General features: G+C 46.0%; 1 protein-coding gene across 7 annotated transcripts in view; it reads left to right on the plus strand.

The window, feature by feature from the left end:
* Nucleotides 1-15,203, plus strand: part of Prr5l (proline rich 5 like) — a 93,075-nt gene that overhangs the window by 68,188 nt on the left and 9,684 nt on the right. For 6 of the 7 annotated variants that reach the window (XM_029555701.1, XM_017803001.2, XM_029555702.1 and 3 more), the window contains 2 exons: nucleotides 8,696-8,836; nucleotides 13,742-13,868. In XM_029555701.1, the coding sequence (XP_029411561.1) occupies nucleotides 8,696-8,836; nucleotides 13,742-13,868 (268 nt within the window). The remainder of the gene's footprint in view (nucleotides 1-8,695; nucleotides 8,837-13,741; nucleotides 13,869-15,203) is intronic. The other variant, XM_029555704.1, reaches the window with a different exon arrangement.

Raw genomic sequence — 15,203 nt, forward strand, 5'->3', positions numbered from 1 at the left:
AATCTCGGGAAGATACCCCTTGCTTCTCTGAGCTACTATTTCTTCCATAAATAATAACACCTTCTTCAGAGCATGCTCAGGAGAGTGTATCAATATGTGAAATGCAGGGAAGTCTAAAGAACAGTTAACCATTTCCTCTGCTATCAAAAGGTATTGAATCCCAGCTGATGCCCAGCTAGGGGTTGGATTTGTTTTTCACATAGTCTTGGCCAAGCAGATGTGTTTGGAATGGGCTAGTCTTTTTTCCTTTTCTATTTATTTACTAATTATGCATGTGTGTATGCCATGGCACACATGTGGAAGTCAGGACAATTTTCAGGAATCGGTTTTCTCCTTCTATCATGTAGGTCTTGGGGATGGAACTTGGGTCATGAGGTGAGTGCCTTTACCCACTCAGTCATCTTACTGGCCCTGGAATGGCTTACTCTTGAGGGTCTGCCATGTTTCCTCACGTAAACAATCATCTTGGCAACTGATGTGAGAGAATGGGTGCTCAGACACTTTGTAAGTGTGTAAGTCAGTGCAGGCTTCTCAGAAGGCAACATGGCAGTGTCTATAAGATTGTGTGTGTGTGTGTGTGTGTGTGTGTGTTTGTGCATGTGTGTGCATGTGCATGTGCAGGCCAGAGGTTGTTGCTGAATGTCCTACTCTGTCACTCTCTACTTTGTATTTTTATTCTTATGTGTATAAATGTATTGCCTGCATGTATGTAAGTGCATCTGTCATTCAGTGTCCACAGAGGTCAGAAGAAGGCATAGGATCCCCTGGAATTGGAATTACAGATGGTTGTTAGACACCAGGTGCATGCTGGGAATCAAACCCCGGTCCTCTGCAGGAGCAGCCAGTGCTCTTAGTTGCTGAGCCATCTCTCCAGCCTCTCGCTACCTTTTTTGAAACAAACTCTCTCACTGAACCTGGAACTTGCTGACTGAGCAAGATTAACTGGCCAGCAAGTCCCAGGGATCATCTTGTTTCCACCTCTGCAGTATTGGAATTTTAGGTATGTGCTGCGATACCTCAGTTTTTATATGGGTTCTGGGGTTTGAGCCCAGGTCCTCCCTCATACGTGTGCAGCAAGCACTTTACTGAGTTATCTTCCCAGCCCTCTGTAGGACTTTTATTCTTTTTGAAAAAGGCTCACTATATAGCTCTGGCTAGACCTGGCACTCACTATGTAGACCAGGTTAGCCTCAAACTCACAGCAACCTTCCTGCTTCTGCCACATGAGTGCTGGAATTAAAGGTGTGCCACCACCACACTTTGCTTCTGTAAGACTTTTTAAAAGCAGATTTTGATAGCGTAATTTTTCTTTCAAAGAGTGACAGTTTGGATATGCGGATGAATGTACCCGGAGATAAATGAATGAACATGTTTATTATTATATTTGTAGGCAAAAAAAAAAAAAAGGCATCTTGACAGAGTGTCTATAGAGTGGAATACTAGTCAGCCTTAAACTAGTGTGAGGGAGAATGACAAAGTGTGCTAACGTGAAGAGGTGTCCAAGACATACTCAGCTCAACAAAGGCAAAGAGCACATGATGTCTATGTGTGCTTAAAGGTTGTGTGTGTAATTTTATACACGTAAAAACTTTCTAGAAAAATCCAGACGATAATAAAAACCACTGAAGTGTGGCTTCTTGTGTGGAAGTCGAGAGAGATGACTTCTGTTTACCCTAAGCCCATCTTAACTGTGTGACTCTTAGCCTAGAAGTATCTATCACCTTATGATTTAAAAATGAAATGCAGCCGGAAAAGGCAAAGAGCTAAGCCGTTGCTCTTTGGAGGGCAGGCAAGGCTGGTGTGCAGAAAGGTGCCTGGGTCACCTCTTGGGGCTTCCTGGAAAATCAGTTCTTTGAAGTGATTTGGCAGTTGTTGGTCAGGGGGTTCTAGAATTGTCTTTTCCTCTGGTTAACTCTTCTTTCTTCCAGATTGCTGATCAGGACTAGTTTCTAGGAGTCCACCAGCCCCAGCCTGCCTTCTCTTTCTCTGGCTTGCTTGGTTTAAATCCAGCATTTCTACTGCTGACTTTCACAGGATGAGTGTGAATGGAAGTCAGATAGTTCCTATGGGCTCCCAGCATCCGGCCTGAACAGAGTAATGGGGCCTAGCACTGGGCGTGGGCCCCCTAACCATCTGTCTAACACAGATCATATCAGCATCCCAACTCTTTAGACAGTGAGAGAATAAGAAAATCAGAAGCACCTTTCAACTTAAAGTACCCATTGCCTTAGCTCCATTTGTAATTATTTTAATTCTATGGAAAGAAAAATGTAAAACCTTGAAGTATGTAGTGAAAGATCTCAGATATGAGGTTCAAGAGGGACACTGAGATGGATTTCTGGAGATAAAAAGCTTGCTAGAAGAATTGTTAATGCCACAGACAGACAGACAACAAAAAGCATGACCAGGGCTCTGAGGAGAGTTCAGGCCCCAGCTCCACAGACAGCATGGCAGGGGCTCCAAGAAGGAATCAGTGCCACCAGTCAGGAGTCCCAGGTCCTTTCTTATAGGTCTCTGAGGAAAGGGGAAGGATTTACAGCAGGAACCTGTAGCCAGGCTCTCTGACTCCCCTGCAGGCAGCAGGGAAGGGTGTGGGAGAGAGGACCATGTGGCCACCAGTAGCAGCTGTTTGATGTGTCCTCAACCTGCAAACTCACTTCTGCAAGTGAGAAATCTGGCACCTGGAAGTCTGTTAACCAGAGATCCACAGATAGCAAGCACTCAGCAGGCCCTGCCAGCATCTGGATTCTAACAGAGGAAACAAAACTTGAGGTCCTAGGTATCTCATGATGGCAGATAACCATGGACTATGTTATATATGTCTGCAATGTGGAATACTTTTGTAGCAGACAGGGCGCTGGAGAGATGACTCAGCATGGTTCAATTCCCAGCACCCACATGGTGGCTATGAACCATCCTTAACTCCAGTTCCAGGGGAATCCGAAGCCTTCTTCTGACCTCTGCAGCATTGCATGGCATGGGTGCACTCACGTACATGGAAGCAATACACTCATACACATAAAATAAAAATAATAAATAAAATATTTTTAAAAAAAGAAGAAGGAAAGAAAGAACAAACGATCAAGCTACGCTAAAGGGTGCTCTCAAGGGAACAAGTGCCTCAGAGTCAACAACAGTGTCTGTCTGTGGGTCACATGCTGCATATCAGGCTCTGTGCCCCACTAGTGAGTAGATCCTCCATCCACAGGATCTATCAGCAGCACTCCCTGCCAGCCAGGCCCTAAGACAAGCCTGTGCAGTGTTGTTTTAGGGTGGTGTCTGGTCTCCCCAGAAGGTAACTGGAAAAAAGGGTTGCTGTCACATCTCACTGAAATGCTTCTTAGTGCTAAATAATTTTGATCCAAAGCCCAGAATGATTTCATTATGTGGGCGTGATCAAAGTCAGGGAATGTATCAGAATCACTCAGAAGACTTGTTAAAACCCAGATTCTCGGGCACTACTCACAGGGTTTGTATTTTAGTGTGTCTGGAGCTAGGCCTGAGAACTTAGCATTTTTAACAGTTCTCTAGGTAGTGGTGATGCTGCTGGTCCAGTCATCTGGGTCAGGGTACTCTAGAGACACAGAACCAGTGTCTATGTATACTTGGATGTTAGGTTTTAGGGCACAGAATATAAGAATAGGAGAGAAAGAAAGAGACTGTACCACACCTCAGACAGGACTGCATTTTATTCAAAGGACGCAGTGAAGGACAGCAGCCTTCCTGCAGGATGGAAGCAGCTGTACTGTGTATCAGGATAGTTAGAGATCACATAGGGGCTAGGGCATGAGGAAGGAGATGCAGCTGCAGGAGTCTATGTGTCTCATCTTTTGGGGCCCCTCGCTCAAGCCGGACAGGCTATCTTGAGCAACAGCCTGTCTCCAACAGTTCCCCCTAAGTTCCAGGAGTGACCAATCCCAATGTGATTTATTGATAAGGTTAGTAGCAGTCTCAGACACACCTGAGATCAACAGCAGTCTCAGAGGACTTGGTTCTCTATCATTCCAGACCCTGAAGACACAAAAAGAATGGAATAAGGGGCATCCTTTTTCTTTTAACTGGAAGGAATTCTCAAGTGGCATGGAGCAAGAACACGGCCTAAATATGTCTCAGGTAGTGGCTTGGGCAATCATATGGGCTGCTCAGTCAGGAGATTCTGTAAGAATCTTTGAAGACAACAGTTTATTAATCATAGTGCAATGATCTCATTACTTGGAGTCAATAAGGATTTAGTGGAAGAAGGAGGAGGGGAGAGGGAGATGAGCTCGTCGTCCAGTCTTCATTCTAGATGTCCAGGTCCATCGAGGTTCTCTTCATGTCCTCAGCATGTCTTCCTGAGTAGGATATTATTTCATGAGAAAGAGAGAGGTATGGAAAAAAAAACCCAGAACCCCTTATTGGCCTCCCCAACCTCTAGCTATAGCAGAACTAGAGACATTTTTGGATTGGATAGTTCTGACATCCCTAGCCTCAAGTAGGGACAAGCTTACTCCCAGATCCAAGGGAATTTCCAGCTCTCAGCCAGAAATTGGTCATTATTCTTTTGGGGTCTTTGCCCTAAACTGCCTAGTCAGCTTCTACCTCCTGCTCTTAGTCCCTCCTCTGAAGATGTTACCCTAATTGCCAATAGGGAATTTGGATGCTGGTCATTCTGGCTGCAGTGTGGCAACTGGGGTACCCCTTCAGTGGGTCTACCTAAAAGATCCCCAAAGTGTTAACTGTTAGCTATAGAGAGAAAAGAGAGTCCTTGACTGGTGCCTTGGAGGTGATGGGGAGAAGTCAAGGCAAGAGTAGTTAGACAGAAGTTCTAGGCAGGGAACCAGTAAAAGTCAGAACAGGGTGAGTTTTAAATGTCCAAATTAAAGTCCAATAGAGTTTCTCAGTGAAGATTTCCAAGAACATCTGTCTATTGGGTTACTTCTTTTTCTTTTGACTGCCACAGCTGGACTCAGAATCTGCTTTTCAGGCTTTTTTTTCTTTCTTTTTTTTTTTTTTTTTTTTTTTTTTTAAAAAAAAAAAAACTCCCAAATGATTTCTAGGCAGGGAGAGAGAAGAAAGTTAGCCATAATTGAATTTTTAGATAAGAGCAATAGTGGGTTTGTCTTTTGGGCTGCAGGTAGGCACTGAAGTGTTGAATTAGACTAAGATCTGAAGTATTATATCTGAGTAGCATTTTTTCAAGGAGAAAATTTTAGTGAGGATCTTTTAAATAACATCTCATATGAACTTTTAAGCCTAAGGTCTAGGAAGTACAATTTCTTAGACTCTGAAAGGAACATATTATTTTTTTTTTAATTATTTATTTGTACATGTATGAGTATTATGCCTGCATATATGTAAGTGTATCCGTGTTGTGCAATTCCCAAAGGAGGACAGAAGAGGGTGTCAGGTCCTCTGGAACTAGAGTTAAGGACAACTGTTAGCTGCCATGTGGGTGCTGGGATTCGAACCCAGGTCTTCTGCAAGAACAGCCAGTGCTCTTAACCGCTGAGCCATCTCTCCAGCCGAAACATATTATTTTAATTTGGGGATGTTTAAGACCATGAAGTTTGTTCAAATAAACCAATATATTTATACTCTTAAGGTCAGCTGAGGATCTCGTTCTCAAGGGTCACATGGCCTTGGGAGGATCCTCTGGCTCCTTAGGCTTTTCTTTATCAGTTCCATCTATGTGAGGATTAGTTAGAAGCCTTGATTGGCCATGGTTTCGCTTGGAAGCTTTGAGGAAATGTTTTCTCTGTGTTGACCCTCGTCTGGACTGGACTGGACACTGGTTCAAGTCCATATGGTGGGGTCTCTATGGCCTCCATGAACAAGAGGACAGGTGACTCATCACAGCTAAAGGACATTTTGATAGACGCTCCATAGTCCCTTGGGACTTAGTTGACCTTGGAGGGAAAGGAACAAAAATTGTTCCTTTAAGTGCCTTTGATCAAATTAGTACAGGCCTTTCAGTACGGTTATTAAACATCCAAGAAGGCAGTTACATCAGTCTGGTACCTTTAATTACTATGTAACATGTAGGTAGTAAAGCTTCAATAAAAACAAATATTTTTGAATAAACTGAATATACATATATTTTGTTCCTTAAGTTAGTCTTTACAAGAACTAATTTAAGGTTTGACTGAGGTTTGACCTTAGAAAACTTAAGATTACTTTAGTAGATTTAGATACATAAAAGGGTATTCAGATAATGTAGGCAGAGTGGGCCTAAGTCAGAAAAAGGAGAAATTTAACATCAAAGGAAAACACCAAAAATAACACTTTCATAGATAAATTGTATCCTGGAGCAGAAGTAATCATCATTTAAATTTAACTTCTATTTTTAGCAATAGGAACCATATTGTAATTTAACAATTTAGCTTAAATGAGAACTTATGAGTTAAATTGAGATCAAGTAAATTATTATTTTAAAATAATTATTTCTTTGGTAGTAAACATAAATCGACATGAAGTTATTTAAATCAGTTAAAATCTAAAAGTTGGAAGTTCCAAATGTGGACCATTATCCAAATGTGGTTGCCATTATCCAATGTGTACTGAGGCCAGATTTGGACCAAGAGTCAAATAAGTGTGGCTGACCTGAAACCTCCCAAAGGAGTTTTTCTTCTCTTCCTCCTCCTCCTCCTCCTCCTCTTTTGATTAGCTTGGAGACAGGCTAAGGATGTGTCCTCTGGAACAGACAATTTGGATCCTATGGTGGGTTTGGGAACAAGGCAAGAATAGGAAGGGGATCCGATCCAGCGCCCTGAGGTAACCCCTGAGGTTTGGATTGACCAGAAACCAACCTAGTGTCTAGGAGGGAGGTAGACTCCTCGTAGACTCCAGGGTATCCAGTCCAAGGGCTCAGTGGGAGGCTCCTGGAGCCTCATTGAGTTGCCCAGTTGGAGACTTGTAGAGTCTCATAAGGCTTCCTAGAACCAACCGGAAAACAGGAGGAACCCTGGGGTTCCTGAGACCTGATCAGAGGCGTCCATGAGTCAGACCCCAATGGATTACTTTGTCCCGAGAGATGGATGCAAATTGGAAGCAAATGGAGAGTGGCCTCTTGTCTAGAGGTCTGGCAAGGTCTCAGAAAAGGGGGAGTGGAAGGAAAAAAGTGGAAGACTGTTCCTGCCTTCTCCTAGGAGCCAGGCCTGGGTTTATACAGAACAGAACAGAAGAGTAGGAAAGTCAAGGAGGTTCCAGGAGGGTCTAGGGATGCCAGCAGGGGCCCCCACAACCCTCCTGGGTTTTGGCACCATCATGGTAGTTTTAGGAGAAAAAGAGAAAGACCATACTAAACCTCAGACAGGACTGGGTTTTATTCAAAGGGCACAGCGAGGGACAGCAACCTTCCTGCAGGATGGAAGCAACTGCACTTGTGTATCAGTAGAGTTATAGATCATATAGAGGCTAGGGAGTGAGGAAGAGGATGCAGGGGTCTACATGTCTCATCTTTCGGGGCCCCTTGTTCAAGCAGGACAGGCTATCTTGAGCAACAGCCTATCTCCAACAGTTCCCCCTGAGTTCCAGGAGTAGCCAATCCTAGTGTGATTTATTGATAAGATTAGTAGAAGTCTCAGAGTCAGATAAGATAAACAGCAATCTCAGAGGCAGCTAAGATCAGCAGCAGTTTCAGAGGACTCCTGGTTCTCTCTTAATGGACATTTACTATAAGGAATTGCTTCACACATTTATGCAATAGTGATAGTGTTAGTTGGCTTTCCATAACTGTGACAAAATGACTGAGACAACTTACAAGGAAGAAAGGTTTACTTTGATTCATGGTTTCACAGATATCAGTCCATGGTCACTTGGCTTCTTTGAGCCTGTGGAAGCACAGTACATCATGGCCTTAGGCAAAAGAGGTCTATTTATATCAAGGTAACCAGGAAGGAGGATGAAACAAAAAGTGGCTGTGATTCCAGTGTCCCCTTCAAGAGCATACCTGACTTTCTTCCACAGGCCTTACCTCAAGGTGCAGGCAGGTTGAGAGTCTGGTGGGGGCTTGTCTGTCCCTTCATAGGTGACACCTCCTTGTCATCTCTTCCCATGGTAAAGGAGTGAGGGCTTTCTGTGAGCTTCTTCCAAGGGCTCATCTCCGTATCCTATTACCATGGGGATGGAGGTAAGTTCCCACATGTGATTCCGAGGGGGACACAAACATGCAAGCCACAGGAGATACATGTGTTGTTTACATTCAAAATATCTGGAATTCTACCTACCACAGAGAGCTTAATAAATGCCAACTCTTACGACTATTAGTGTTTCTGTCTTCTGCCCACCATTCCAATACCTAGAAAAGACACGTCCCCTCTGCCTCACAAGTCATTTTTCATCCTTAATTAGTTCCACTTCTTCTTCCTTCTTCTTTGCCTGTATGTGTGTATTTGTACCTGATGTATGTGCAGTGCCCACAGAGGTCAGAAGAGGGCAATGGAGCCTCCATATGGGTGCTGGGAACTGAACTTGGGTCCTCTGCAAGAGTAGCAGGTGTCCTTAACCCCTGAGCCATCTCTCCAGCCTCCATATCTTTTCTTAATGCCAGAGGAGACAGAAGCTGTGTCTTCCTCTGTTTCGGGCAACAGGCCTTGCACAGGCCTGTCTGGCCTACCTAGAACACTCCATAAACATGTTTTATCCTGAATTACTCAAAGCTGACGGTTATTCAGCCAGCACTAACCTCTCACCCTTCCTCCTGACTCCTTCCCAGGGACAAGAACTCACCATTCGCCAGATCTCTCTGCTGGGCTTCCGGGACCTGGTCCTGCTGAAGGTGAAGCTGGGTGACTTGCTGCTACTGGGGAAGTCCAAGCTGCCTTCGTCCATCGTACAGATGCTGCTTGTCCTGCAGGTGAGGGCTGGTGAAGGGCTGTCCTTCAGGCCATGGTGGTGGCAGTGGTGGCGGTGGTGGTGGTGGTGGAAGATCTGCCATGGTAGGAGGGGGAGGAGGAGACAGACTGAACATCAGAGCACCTTAGCTGAGCTGGGCATTCTTCATTTACTTTGTGCATGTTTCTTGGTTGGCTCGCTCATGTGATGTGTATTCACTGTGCACCTGTCAGGTCCTAGTGCTGTGCTCAGTGCTGGTATTGAGGTAAGGAGAGAAAGGAACACCTAGAACCTGACTGTCGTACACAGGACTGTGGCTTTCTTTGTCTTTGTAGTGATGGGATCTTGGTGCTCACTTTTCCTCTGCTCTGAACACTGTTTTCTGGGACAGTCAAGGCAGATCCTAAGCTTTCCCCTCATACTTGTGCCCTCAGCATTCAGCCCAGAATTTAGAATATTATTCATTGAGCATGGTTCAGTGAGTGATGGCGCCAGTTAGTGAGGAGTGAATGTCCTTCCTTGTTCTTTAGTTATGTCAGGGAGCTAAGAATTTTAAGTTATGACAAGAATCTACCTTAACTGAGTCAAGCCAACCCTAGAAGCTCCCAGGGCAGATGGGCTTCATGACAAAGCCAGATCGTGTCAGGTCCCAGAGCCACTGGCAGGCATCCCTTCACTTCCTGATCTCTGCTTGGATCTGTCTTCCTTGTTTCTCTCTGATGCTGTCTCTGTTGGCCTTACCAGGTAGCTCTTGGACTTGTTCTTTCTCTGCCTGTGGAATCATTTGCACCCGCTCAGACCTTGTTTGAGCCAAAGCACTTGTTTCCAGAGAGACACTACCCAGATGGCTGCATGCTGTCTTTTCATCCCAAACCTAAACCAACAACAGGAAGATGAGCTAACACGGCTCAGCCCCTGGCTATTTGCCAGGTGTAGGCATAAGACTATAACTGTTGTTTTCTTAAACAATCCAAACAACCATCTTATAGGGTCGGCATTGTTGTTATTCCCATGTTCCAGATGAGGAAACAAAAACAGAGGAAGTTTTTTTGTGAAATCCCTCAGCTGCTGAGAGGTGGTATGATTCAGAGCTGTGTGCATCCTGCTTCCCGCTTGGTGGAGTAAAGAATCTGACTGGCATACTTTGGGCTGGTGATTCCCTTTGCCCAACTGGCTATGACCTTGAGTAGGGTCAGGTGGGACCACCATGGCCTCTGGGATGGGTGACATGCAGGTTCCAGCCCCCATCAGGCTCTTGATGACCACACTGTCCTTGCAGCCAAAGTGGAATGCCACCAGCTCCCCTTCTCCCAGCTGCTGTGCATTTGACCGTCTCAGCACCATCTTTTGGCACTTTTCCTTTCCTGTAGTCGGGGAGGAGGAAGGGCTGTCTCAGGCATGGGGGTGGGTAGAAGTGACTGGAGTACCAGGTCCAGCACTTTTGTGGAAGAGAAGGAGAAGGATGGCAGTAGAAAGGTGCCTGCAGCTTGCATTTGAAGCGCTGATCTCAGTTTGGCTTCCAAACAGGCAGTGTAGAAAAGGAAACTTGAGGATTCTGGGACTGAGGTTAGGAAGGAAGTCAGGCTGTACCCTCTGTTTCATTTGTTATATTTCAGGGAGGCATCCAGTGCTGCTTACTTTCCTCTTTGCTGTGATAAAATACATGACAAAAGCAACTTAAAAGAGGAAGGGTTTCTTTAGGCTTACAGCCATCCTGGCGAAGAAGGCCTGAAGCAAGAAGGTGGGGCTGAGGCAACTGGTCACTCTCATACCACATATTGGCAGACAGGAAGTAGAAAGGAAGGAATGCTGGTGCTCAGGGTATGATGCTGCCCAGGTAATGGGACTTCCCAATTCAGTTAACCTAATACCTTATAGATAATACCTCACAGACAAGCCCTCAGGCTTGTTTCCATTGTGATTCTAATTCTTATCAAGTTGATGATCAAGAGTAACAACCACACATCCCTAATTTCCAGTGTCCTTTGAAGATGTTCGTGTCCTGAGGCTGGAGTAGGAGGGCCTATCTCTAAAATGAAAGCCATGTGCCACATTCTGAGGTTCTGGGTCTTGTGTGGAACCTGACAGCACATGCCTTTACTACCTAAAGTCCCTAAAGATAAGTTAGACTTGCTACCAAGGAGAATTTCTTCCATCCACGTTGGCCAGTCCTGTTTTTGCTCCCTGTAATGCAACTGCAAACTTCCCAGCTGGCCTTGGGTCTCATAATGGCTTCTTCTCTTTTGGGAGAGGGAAATACAGTCAAAGGAGTATGTATGGTCACATCAAAGTTCGGGAAAATTAGGCAGAGAAACAGCCCCTCCTGTGGCTGCTTTTCTCACTTCAAGGTGATGAAGGGTCAGAGAGGTCTGCTAACTAATGGAACATAAACTGATTTGTGGAGATCTAGACCAATCAGCCATTCCTCAGCACTATCGTCCTCCCACCCTTCCTTCCTGTCTCCTCCCAGGTATTGGAAATGTCCTCATTGCTTCGAAGATGGTCACACACTCCAGGGCGAGGTGCTTGGCATCATATGGGACTAGGGCCTTGTTTGTCTTTACTTAAGAAATGTTGAGCCTGAGGCAGGGAGGATGACAGGAGTCATTGTAGGTCCTTCCTGAGTCCAAGTCCGTCTTCTAGGCCCTGGGAGCAGCAGCTTGGGAATCTGAATGGAATGCTCAGCGAACCTACCCTGGGACCAACCAGGAGACATACTATGAACTGTCTGCTCTTTTCCAGGCTCTTACTCTCCACAGAAGTATGAGACCCAGTGATCTTCCCAAAATGACCTGACTGATACAAAGAAAAGAGGAGGGTGTGTGACATTGTGTTTTGAGGGCCCGCTGCCTAGTTTAATAGTCTCCCATCTCCCCCTCAACATTCTTACTAAATTTTGAATATGGGGCCCAGCATCTTCATTTAATACTGGGCCGTGAAAGTCTACCATTTACTGGCTGCGTTGTGTCCTCTACTCTGCAAGCAGTGTTCTCAAGGGCCACATCCCTGGGAGAACCACCCAGCCTTTAGGCCATGTCGTCATCATCCATTTTCCTCCTGCCTTTTGCACATCTGTTTCTTGTATCTCTCTCTCTTTATCACTTATGAATTTGGGGAAGAAAAGCTCAGGGAGAACCTGATAAGAGCTATCAAGAGCAGAAATAAAAGAAGAAAAGGTTTCCAGAGCTTGAAAGTTCTCTATGGCTGGAAGTGCTATGCTCTGAGGCCTGGTGCCATTCCTGGGGAGCACGAATAAGGCTCCCCTTTTCCTCCAATGCTTTGAGTATTCTCCTTCAGTTTGGGCAGGATTTTGTGTCACCCTAAGAAAAGCAACTCTTTTTCTTTTCTTTTCCTTTCTTTTTGTTTTCAGCACTAAGCATTCTGACACTTCAGCTCAGCGAGAGTAAAGCTGGAGCAGAGGTCGTGGGAACTTCTCCCGTGCCTGTGCCTCCCATTGGGTCATGGTTCACTTTGCCTCTCTCCCTTCCCCTCCTTGTCTAGCCCCAGGTTGTAAACTCTGTGCCTGTCAGCTTTCCATTACTAAGCTACTCCACAGCCAAGCATGTGCATCCCTATGGTGCAGCTCAGAGGACCAAGGAAGGGCCTGTTTCCTTGGGAGCCACTTCTTACCCAGGGAGCCCTGAAGGAGTTGGCCCTTCCTGTTTCACTCCATGGACAACTTTACCTTCCACTCTCAAAACACCCAGGGTAGTGGTGAGCTTTTACTTTTTAAGGGAAGCCATTCAGAGTCTATTTTGAGAATTTGATGTGGTAATCTTTTTGGCTAAGCACAGCCCCACAGAGCCTTGCTTCTTTCCTGCTTAGGCCCCTGTCTCTTACCAAATGATCTCTGGGACTTTGCCACCCCTCAAGAGGAGGACACGCTTTCAACCCCCTTTCCAGTGAGAAACAGGATTAGTAAAGAGCCCGCTGATTTTCTAGAAAGCAGTGGCGACCAGTTCCTTTTTAGTTTGGGCTATTGTGAGCATTTGTTTTGGTTGGCATAGACCCAGGCTTAGTTTGAGCACTCTTGTCCTGCTGGCCTCTTGAAAACAGGCCTAGACCCCACCTACTTTCTCCTGCTCTGGACTCAGCCACACTTCACTTCGTTCTCTTTTTCTCTGACCTGTGTTAGAGTGACAGGAAGATGGGCTCAGAGCCAGGCAGCTTGGGTTCCAGGCCAGTATTGTTTTTACCTGTTTGTTTGTTGTCATTTACTGGCTGTGTTAGACTAGGCAGGTTACTTAAGCACTCTGGTCTTTATTTCCAGTCAGTAGAAGGGGACCCATGGCATACTTCTGTCCTGGGTTATCAGGGGGACAGTGGCACACTACTGTCCCTGGTTGTCCAGAGGCATTTAAGTGCTTCCATGAAGTGCTTCTGTGCTATGGCTGAGCGAATCACTCTGCTGTGGGTAGTTTCATCATGTGGCCTGGTCACATCTCACCCTTAGAGCTGGAGCTGAGACTGTGTCACCCATGCTGCCTTGGGAGAACCCAGATACTGTACTTAGAAGGCTCTGTTTCTGGTTTAATAGTCTTCCATCTCCCACTCAACATTCTTATCAACTTTTGAATGCAGAGCCTGGGCAATCTGGCCGATAGGCAGAGGGCCTGGGACAGCTACCTGAGAGAGGCTCTGTGTAAGCTGCAACCTCAAGGGCCACATCCCTCAGCTCAAGTCTTTGTTCATTTTTTCCTCCCACCTTTTGCCATTTCTCTACTTCCTGTCATTTTTCATTTGCATCCCAGTGACTTGTGACAAGGGACCATTGCTTCAGGCCTGTTTCCTTCATTCTAACCACAAGGAGGCTGCCTATGGACACACTGCCTTGCAGACAGAGGAGGGCCATCAGGATGTGTTGACAAGTGCCTGTTGTGGTGACGGTTTTCACTGACCTTTGTCTGTCTTGAATGTTCATTTGTAGAGTGTTCACGAGCCCACAGGCCCAAGTGAGGGCTACTTGCAGCTGGAGGAGCTGGTGAAGCAAGTGGTTTCGCCCTTCCTTGGCATCAGCCGGGACCGCAGCTGCTCAGGCCCTACATACTCGCTGGGTAAGAGGCATACGGCTCTCAAGTTGCCTGGAGGCTTGGGGACATTGTTCCCCACTGCATGGTATTAACTGTCTACTGAACACTTTGCTCCAATGAGGGCCAGTGCAAATCTGGGTGTGTTAATCTTGTACATTCCTGATCCGCAGACCAGTAACCTCCTCCTTGGCCATTCTTCCCTAAGGACTTATCCTGGCATCTTCAGTGTGTCATCCACACCATTGATCAGTGACTTTGATCTTTCTCATGTGCCTTGGACACTAATTTTTCTGTATCTGATACCAGAAATTGTGCCTTCTTATTATATCCTCCCCCAGCGTAAGTAGAAACTCACCCATGGTATTCTTCCCTTTTTCGGCAGCTCATGTGAAGCCAGCGTGCCATTTGCACAGCTGGATTTTCAGCTTCTGGCCCCCATTCCATTTCTATAGGTACTACAGGGTCTTTCACTGCAAGGGATGGGATTCCTGCATTTGGGGACAAATGCTGCTGGGGCCTCCTCTTTGGGTGGTTGTGAAACTACAGCAGTAGCAGGCTCTGTCTTAGGCTCCTTGGAGAATCTAGAGGTAAATCCATATCTGTTCCTTCTCCAGGTGAGAGCACAGTCCAGATGGTCTTAGTTGAAAAGGCTGGATAATATAGTATAATATACTACACAATAGCACCCAGCAAAACCATTGTCTGGGTAGAAACAGCCTTGTGAAGGCTCATGGTAAAGACAATCCTCAATTACCATCTGAGGTCAAAGCCCTTAACAGTGTAGGCACTTGCTCACGTGTTCTATCCCCAGCAACTGCAGTGGTCCTTGGCATACAGCAGGTACTCGAACATGTTTGCTAGATGAATGGTAGGCAGCTGTACCCTGTGGCCAGAGCAGCTAGCACCCACAAAGTGGTGCAGAACAGGAAAATTCACTGGATTTAGAGTCTTTTATACCTCTTCTGGCTGTGATGAAGCTAAGCTTCAAAACAGGGAGAGGAGAGTGGAGAGCAGCTTCCAGACAGTGTGCAGCCCTTCTGGGGCCTTCCTGCAGGAGGCCATGCCTTCTACCAGCAGTTTTTCTGGCTTTGGTCCTGTTTCTCTGGCAACACTAGCTTAACCACTGCAGCCACAGATAGGAGGGTGTTGGCTCCAGTTTGATGACTGCTGGATTTCCCTGAGGCCCTGTTCTTTCCCTCTCTGTACATAAAAGATGGACTGTTATTGAAGGAGGACAGTCTCCTGCCCACCCCAGTGCTAAGCTGGACGCTGTATTGCTGTAGTCTCTGTGGAGCCCACCTTCTTTACTAATGGCTGAGCGCACCTCCTTTCAGGAATGGAGACCCAGGGAGATGTCAA

Source organism: Nannospalax galili, unplaced genomic scaffold (assembly GCF_000622305.1).
Source record: "Nannospalax galili isolate Female #2095 unplaced genomic scaffold, S.galili_v1.0 scaffold126, whole genome shotgun sequence".
NCBI lineage: Eukaryota > Metazoa > Chordata > Mammalia > Rodentia > Spalacidae > Nannospalax > Nannospalax galili.